General features: G+C 34.0%; 1 protein-coding gene across 5 annotated transcripts; it reads left to right on the forward strand.

The window, feature by feature from the left end:
* The first annotated feature begins 3,235 nt into the window (after nt 1-3,235).
* LOC114716405 (tubby-like F-box protein 8) lies at nt 3,236-7,564 on the forward strand. Of its 5 annotated transcripts, none has more exons than XM_028901410.1 (6): nt 3,237-3,334; nt 3,815-3,938; nt 4,525-4,983; nt 5,112-5,199; nt 6,299-6,431; nt 6,564-7,564. In XM_028901410.1, exons 3-6 carry the CDS (start codon nt 4,639-4,641, stop codon nt 7,279-7,281), a joined length of 1,284 nt encoding a protein of 427 aa, XP_028757243.1. In that variant the 5' UTR covers nt 3,237-3,334; nt 3,815-3,938; nt 4,525-4,638; the 3' UTR covers nt 7,282-7,564. The 5 variants fall into 5 exon arrangements, with proteins under 5 accessions (XP_028757244.1, XP_028757243.1, XP_028757245.1 ...); XM_028901412.1 differs by having other exon boundaries at nt 4,596-4,983; XM_028901414.1 differs by having other exon boundaries at nt 4,634-4,983.
* The last annotated feature ends 1,104 nt before the right edge of the window (nt 7,565-8,668 follow it).

Below are 8,668 nucleotides of genomic sequence, written 5' to 3' on the forward strand. Positions count from 1 at the left end.
AAAGAGAAAGTTTTTGAGAATCTTAATTCTAGTGTTCTTGGACTTTTAGCGAAGGTTATGGCCATTCTATCTAGTTTTAGTGCAGCTAAAGTACAGATGAATCAACTCAAAATTAGAGGTAGTATAATGATGAATGAGAACTGCACCTAGATGGAGTTGGAAGGGTGGGTGTTTATCAATGTTGACGGAGCTTACTCTCATAAGGATGGCACAACGAGATGTAGGGGGGTTATCAAAGATCATAAAAGAGATCCAATTGAAGTCTCTATGCTTAATTTACAAAATGGAGATCCTTTAACAACGGTATTTTGAGCATGTCTTATGGTCTTAAAAGGGCATGGGATGGGAATTATAAACAGGTATGCTTCAGAAATGATTCTTTGAATATAATTAAGCTTATCAAGGATGGAAATAATGATCTTTATGAACATTGGAATATGATTTTAGACAGCCATGCAATGCTCTAATGTGATTGGTTTGTTGATCTTCAGCACGTTTAATGAGAAATATGCTGGTCAATCGTGCTTTAGCGATGCCTCCTGTATTTCATTTAGTTGCTTTAGACGAGTTTCCTTTGTTTCCGTGTAATGTAAAGTAATATTATCTCCGATCCTAATTATAAAAGCTAGTTGACTAATTTGAAAAGATTAAAAAAATAAGTTTAGTTAATTATTTGTAATAAATATGTGTTGTCTTTCCTAAAATATTCTTCTTAATCAAGTGTATTAGTTAGAACTAATATTATTAGAAAGACTATCTAGGGAAAAAATGATAAATATGAGAGATAAAATGGATTGGGGTTTTATGTTTATGACTAAAATAAAAATTAAATAAGGTCTTATATTAAGGATCGGAGGTAATATTTACTACTTTCTTGTTTATTAAAAAAAAAAGAAAAGGAAAAGCTGGAATATTTAACAAAGTATATTATTTGTAAGTCATAAATTATATAAAGAGAAAGGTAAGCAAAATATTATTTATGTATATATAAAATTAAGAGGGATAAAATCGTTTACAAGTGGTTCATTTTTTGACATTATTAATGGATTTTTTGTTCTGCATTACAAGTGGTTTTAATTAAGTATCTATATTCTATTTCCATACATACGGTTACTATATTACAAATAAATGGGGTTTATTTAGTTTAGGTTATCTTCATTCTTGATTAGGATTTGGTTTATTGTATGGGAGCATTACAAGTGCCTCCAAAAAAAAGGATTTAATTATTTTAAACTCTACTGATAAGTGAAAATTACGCAATGACAAGTTCTAAAATAAGGAATGAGAACATGTTCTCATTTGTTATTGGGATGCTTTGGTAATTTAATTTTTCTTTGGGAGCTCTTGGTAATTCTCCCTATTATTTTTGACTTCATAAAATTTTTTTGGGTTTATTTTTAATTTAATTTGCGTAATTTGTTCCGGAGTGAAATTGGTAATTTCGGTTCAAAATAAGAGGACGGCGTGCCCTTAACGTTATTATGTGTGTCACGTGATCCCCACCCGCCACAAGCCTCCCGCTCCGCACCGCAACCCAACAAAACACCAAACCCGAAATCCTCACGTCCGTATCTTAAATATCCATGGACCACTCCGCACGATATCCGACCTACCCGCTCCCATTATATTATTATTATATAGTGATCGGTATGACGTGTACTAGGCGCCATACACACACCGTTTGGTCGCATAACGGAACACCCGGTAGGTCAACCGTCGGTGGTAATATCGTCATTTCCATCCTCGCATAGCGTGCCCTTTAGCTCATGTTGAAGTAGGTGGGCTTTTTTACTTCTCTCTTTTCTGGTGGACTATATAATATATTGTATTTTGTACCCTAAGTTTAATCATATTTTAATTTTAATTTTGATATTAGAGATGTTAATTTTTGGTCCAAAAAAAAATATTAGAGATGTTAACGAACTTGATTGCATTCCATTTAATTTTAAGTAAAAATCAAGCTAAAATTTAAGCCCTTTTGCAAACTACTAAAATATCAACATTTCATTTTGAATTTGTATTGAATTTTTTGTAGGTTTGCATTGATTTTATTTGTCTTGTATTTATTTATTTTTGAAGTGACTTTTGGTTTTTAGATTTTTTATTATTTTCTGGATTTTTAGTTACAGAACATTTTAATTTAATTATGATTTTTATAGCACTATAGATATTTAAAAGGAAAAATTGGTAAAAAAAAAAATCCCAGTTTGAAAATTTAATTAACTGAAAAGATTTGAACTTGAGTGAATGCAACTATAATCTGTGAATGTAAGATATCTTTAGCTGTGTGCAACATATTATTAATGATGCATACTATTCATCAATCTGTAAGTTATTTTTACATAGCCAAAAATATATTGTAGATAGCAAAAGATATTTTTCACTCACAAATCATATTTGCACTCGCTCAAATTTAGGTCTTCTTAACCAATTAAATTTTTAAACAGGAATTTTTTTACCAATTTTTCCTATTTAAAATTTATTTTAAATTAAATAAAAAGTTTAAAAAAAAAATATTGTTATTTGATTAATGCATTGAATTATTATTACAAGAACTTTCTCAATTATCAATCAAACTAAATCAAATAAATCAAATTATTTAAATCAATTAGTTGATTTAATTTCTCACTTCCCTAATATAATGTCAACTTAGGTACTGCTTGTTATGAGAAAAATGAAAGAGGAAAGAGAAGGAAAATTTTTAATAAACTCTATTTAAAAAATTAGAGAAGTAGGACTTAAAAATTTTAATAAAGAAAAGTAATATAAAAGAGTAATAAAAATTAATTAAAAACTTTTAATTCTATTTTTTTAATTTTTTAAATTGAACTTACTGAAATTTTTCCTTCCCCTCCCCTCTTCTCATTTTTTGGACCCTTGGTCTTAATTTCAATAATAAAATTTAGCGTCAAATTTTAAGTTTCATTTTTTAATTTTAGTTTTTTTTTTCAAAATTTTAGCTAAATGAATAGAATTTGAAATTCCGATGGAATTAAACTTAGATTACAAAAAAGTATAAACAAGTCATAGGCATAAGGACGTAATAAATAATGGCTTATTTTGGTTTATAATTTGTTCAGCAAAGTAAAATACTAATTAATTATTTAATTTAAGTTAATTGGATTGGATTAGATTTCATGTTAGGTAATAAATAATAATTAAGCCAAGGTTTTATATGTCTCAGATTCTTTCTGGGTTGGAATTAATACAGGCGTTGAGTCCGTGCATTTCAGAGTCACAGGCTCCGTTGTGTGTGACAAAGTTGAGGAAAAAGGGGGCGAATCGTGGAGGGAACAGGGCCTGACCCCATCCCAAGAGATATTTGAAGGAGGCGGTGAGTTTCCTTCTTGTGATCTTCGATTTGGGCCTCACCCCGTAATCTCTTCGAAGGCGCCTGGAAGTAAATTTATAGTTTTTCTGGCCCTTGATTCTCGAACTTGATCACGAAATTTCTATGAAGTTTTGTGATTTTTAATATTTTAGTTGAGATTGGAGTTTTGGAAGTTTCGAGACTTAAGATTTTTTGGGTCCTACTAGTAGTTTCCGATGAAGTTTCGTCTATGTTCCGTTCTGTGTTTCTCTATTGGAAGCCGTCGTTGTTTCTAGTGGGGTTCTTGTGAAGTTTTCGTCCTGTTTTATGAATTTTCTGAGGGGATAACTGAACCTTTTTTAATCTCTTTTGCCTGATTTGATTTTCTGCAGTTATTGATGTGCATCGGTTTTGATAGTTCATAAAAATAATTTTTTAATTTCGTGTGATTTCTTGTTGAACACTTTATACACTTTTTCTTCTCTTTCCTTTTTTGTGTTGCAGACAGTTTTTGTGGTTCGAAGATTGTAGTGGACCGGTCTGATATCGGTCTGCTCCTTTTAAAATCGTGTATGATCTCAGCGTTAAGAAAAGAAACCTAATTTGGGTTTGAAGTTCCATATTTCAGGTTCGCTATCTTTCTTGCCTGCACGGATGCATTTCTGATGTCTTCTTTCTTGCGTCCTTCTGCTTATTTGTGCGTGTGAGAGTCAATCATCTTAGAGCTGATCTTATATGCCCTCAAACATATAAAGAAAGAGTGAACAGGGCTTAGAATTGGGGCAATTAGATTCCCCTTTCTGTTGAAGATTAACAGATAGTGGAGGCATATCTCATTTGCTTTGTCTTTCTCACATGCTTGGTGTATTAACTATGACGACTGCCTCTAGTTTGTTTTTCTGCCCTTTTTTCCTATGTGTTGGAAAAGCTGGTTCAAGCAAAATCCTTATGATAAGATTCTTATTTGGTTTGATTGCTCCAGTTGGAAGTTGGATGGAGATTCAAAATCAGGTTTAAAACTTGCCAAAAGATGTTTCTGACAAAAGTCTGGTATTTTGGGCTGCTTTAGTTCCAGTGAGGTTTCTCTGTGAGAATCTCCTTTTTTAAATATACCTTCCACTTTATGCTTTTCCCTATCTCTCTTCTTTCTCTTTTCTGTCTTAACCTGTAAGAATTGAAGCGGGACTTTAAATTAAAGTTTTGTTTATTTGCAGTTCTTCAGTAGCCTAAAGCTTATGAGTTGTGGCTCAGATAACTGAGTGGAATATTTTTCTTTGTTTCAAAGTTGATGACATACTACATTCTGGGGCTGTAAGTGTATAGAGCAAATGTCCTTCCGCAGTATAGTTCGTGATGTAAGGGATGGGTTTGGGAGCTTATCGAGGCGGAGTTTTGAGGTGAGGCTTCCTGGCCATCATAGGAAGTCTCAAAGCTCAGTACACGAGTTGCAGGACCAAGCTCCTGTCATACAGAACAGCCGTTGGGCCAGCCTTCCGCCAGAGCTTCTTCGTGATGTTATCAAAAGATTGGAAACAAGTGAGAGTACCTGGCCTGGCCGTAAACATGTAGTTGCTTGTGCTGCTGTGTGCAAGTCCTGGAGAGAAATGTGTAAAGAAATTGTGAGCAGTCCAGAGTTCTCTGGGAAGATTACTTTCCCTATTTCCCTTAAGCAGGTGAGATATGATATTTTCCATTCTGCTTCATAAATAGTATCTCCTCAAGCTTAAAGAAATGAAAATACGGAGGGGGGGGGGGGCATTTTTTTGTTTGTTCTTATGTGATTACTTTTATTTTTTGACAGCCTGGATTCAGGGATGGAACCATCCAGTGTTTCATCAAGAGGGACAAATCTAATTTGACATACCATCTGTTCCTTTGCCTTAGTCCTGGTAGGCTAACGTTTTTACACTTTTGTCTACAATATTTGTGTTGAACATGATCACTTGTTCTCTTGGAATTATATAACACAAGTTAATTTAATCTCTATGCTTGAATGTGATGTAATTTATTACAGTGTTTGATTGATGTTGAGAATGGCATGATCACTTATCTTGGAATTTTAATGCAATGCAATTTAATTTTAACCTTTGAATATGATGTGATTTTTTACACAATATTTGATGTCTAATATGATAGGCTGATAGATATTAATTATATGCATGTTTCCTTGTAAACCTAATGGACTTATTTTTGTCGTCTAATTTGTTACCTATGTTTCTTACTTTAATATGTCTATTTTCTTCAGCTAAAAAAATATCGTTATTTTCTGCTTAATTTCTTGTAACTTAAATTTTTATTTGATATGATGGGGAATGCAATGATTTTCTGTTATGTGAAACCGTTGGAGACTGCATGCTGGTTGAATAACCCAATCCATTGTCTGATCTATTTGTTGGCACATCCTATAAATTCTGATGGCATTATACTAAATGCAAAGGAATGGGATTTGTACACGTATGGATATAGATGAAAATCTGCTTAACCGAATCTTCTACTATGGTGCTTCGAGGAAATAGGTATTTCCAGCGTGCGGAACCTAATTAAAATGAAGGTTTCACTAGAGCTAGGTCAATCTTTTTCCTTTATGCTCTTCTGTTGCTTGGCCAATGTGGCTTTTGGTCCTTTTACGGTTAAAACCTTTCTAGCTTTATCAAAGACTGATTCCACTGCTACTTACAAGATATTTAACTCTGAATTTTTCTGATAAGAAACCACTTATTGTCCTTCGAAATCTGTATTGCCATTCATTGAGTAGCAAATTCATCTGTGATTCTGTGCTAGTAAAAACGTGTTCTAACTTTGGTAAAATAATAGTGACTGAACTGGGCATTTAAGAGGTCAAATAGTTTCAACAGTTCCTTAATATTATTATTTACTAACAATTGAATTTGTTGTTACCATAAATAAATAATTAGGCATTCGTTGAACAATTGCAAGGTCCTGGTTCTCTGTCTCTGACTTTCTGATTTCAACGTTGTTTTTCTGCAGCACTGCTTGTTGAAAATGGAAAGTTTCTTTTATCGGCTAAAAGGACAAGAAGAACTACGTGCACAGAGTATATTATATCAATGGATGCAGATAACATATCAAGATCTAGTACTAGGTACATTGGAAAATTGAGGTATGTGCTTGGATGTAGCTGATGCTCCTGAAGCACAACACACACGCACACACATAATCTCCCACCTGTCTATATGTGATAGAAATTCCTTTATATTTCTATCTAATAACTATTAATTTTCCCTTGTGTCAGGTCAAACTTTCTTGGCACCAAATTTATAATTTATGATACACAGCCTCCCTACAATAATTCTCAGCTGTCTCCACCTGGCCGAAGTCGTAGGTTTTATTCAAAAAAGGTTTCCCCAAAAGTCCCTAGTGGCAGCTACAATATTGCTCAGGTCTCTTATGAGCTTAATGTGCTAGGTACTCGTGGACCTCGTCGAATGCACTGTACCATGTACTCAATCCCCACATCATCTCTTGAGCCGGGTGGCATTGTCCCAGGCCAACCTGAGCTTCTTCCCCGCTCCCTTGAGGATTCGTTCAGAAGTATATCCTTCTCAAAATCAATTGACAATTCGACTGAGTTTAGCAGCTCTAGGTTCTCGGACATAATGGGTCCCGGAAACGAGGAGGAGGAAGGCAAGGAGAGACCATTAGTTCTTAAGAACAAGGCACCAAGGTGGCATGAGCAGCTGCAATGTTGGTGCCTAAACTTCCGGGGGAGGGTGACAGTTGCATCTGTAAAAAATTTTCAGCTGATTGCAGCAACTTCACCACCTGCACCGGGTGGCCCGACACCAGCACAGCCATCGCAGCCTTCGCAATCTGATCACGACAAGATCATTCTTCAGTTTGGCAAGGTTGGCAAGGACATGTTCACCATGGATTATAGATATCCCCTATCAGCATTTCAGGCTTTTGCCATTTGCCTGACCAGCTTCGACACAAAACTGGCATGTGAATAGCGACATGAGAGAGATATGGTAAGGAACAAAAAATAGAATTCAATCTTTACATTTAGGTATTTATAGGATGAAGAAGTATGCAGTTGTTGTACAACTCATAGTTAAATAACTGTAAAGTACAGGACACTGCTCTTGCTTTTCTTTTGCTCTCCTTTTTGGTTTCGTATGCTTTAATCTGCCTTTGTCAAACTCTGTTCTTCTTGTTGTATGGTCCATGGGGATGAAGGTGTAGACTCCCAGTTTGTGTATAGAAAATTTAGTTGCAAAATTTGTGTTTTTGGTCGTATGTGCAATAATTCTGATTGCTTCTGCCAAACTTCGGTTGGTTCTAACGATGCCATCTTACAGCCCGTTTGGTTGGATTCTATGAGAGAAGATTACATGTAATCCTTGTGTAATGGGTTGATTCATACGTTTCGTTGGGCTTATGTAAAAGAGATTACATTTTGTAATCCTGATTACATCAAATGAATGTATTTGGATTACACTACTAAGACTGATGAATGGAGATACAGACTTCTTGTAATCGAGCTAAAAAGACAATATTGCCATTATAATTTTTAAAATTGACCAACATGCCCACAGATAAACCCTATTGATAGCCTACCCATTTAGCCATTCTCTTTGCCGCTACTCCTATCGTCTTTGTCGTTACTGCTATCACCTCGGAACAGAAGTCATCGCTACTTCATCGCTGTTGCTGCTGTTATCATCTCCATCAGCAACCATTTTGTTGCTACTGCCATTGTGTCCGTTGCCAGACTAATATTTCATTCATTAACCCTGTTATGTTTCTTTTACATTGAAGTCACGTCTTTTTCTTTCTTAAAATTCCAGTTTTTGAAGGCTTTTTTGTTTTGCTTTCATGGAAGTTTTGATTTATTAATGGCAATCACACACACTGCTACATATTATTACTAAACTTTAGTTGAATGATTGATACATATTTGGTGATATATATATGTATGTATGTATTAATTAGTTGCAAGGGAGAATTTGATACTGGGAAAGCATACATATATATATTATTATATTTGTTTGTGTATTACATACTCTATTTTTTTTTTTTGGCTTGAACTTATTATTATATATATGGATATATAGGGTTATCATGTATATTTGGAGAAAAAATAAAGAACTTTAAATTATTATACTCTTCCGGTCCTTAATATAAGACCTATTTAACTAATTTGATTAGATTAAGGAAGTTAGATAAATTAGTTAATTATAAAAAAAGTGACACATCTTTTCTAAAATATCATAATCATCTTTTTTAATACTCCCTCCCCCCTTCTATTTGATTCTGGTTGAGAGAGTATCAGTAAGGGTAATTTAGAAAAAATTAATAAATATAAGAAATGGGTCTTATATTTATGACCAAAATCAA

This window comes from Neltuma alba, unplaced genomic scaffold (genome assembly GCF_004799145.2).
Source record: "Neltuma alba isolate B1F8T4 unplaced genomic scaffold, ASM479914v2 tig00011654_pilon, whole genome shotgun sequence".
Lineage (NCBI taxonomy): Eukaryota > Viridiplantae > Streptophyta > Magnoliopsida > Fabales > Fabaceae > Neltuma > Neltuma alba.

Excerpts from the sequence above, each read along its gene's own strand:
- LOC114716405 (XM_028901411.1), top strand. The coding sequence starts at position 4,639 with ATGTCCTTCCGCAGTATAGTTCGTGATGTAAGGGATGGGTTTGGGAGC. Across the intron at positions 4,984-5,111 it reads TCCCTATTTCCCTTAAGCAG|CCTGGATTCAGGGATGGAAC; the intron begins GTGAGATATGAT and ends ATTTTTTGACAG. Across the intron at positions 6,432-6,563 it reads AGGTACATTGGAAAATTGAG|GTCAAACTTTCTTGGCACCA; the intron begins GTATGTGCTTGG and ends CCCTTGTGTCAG.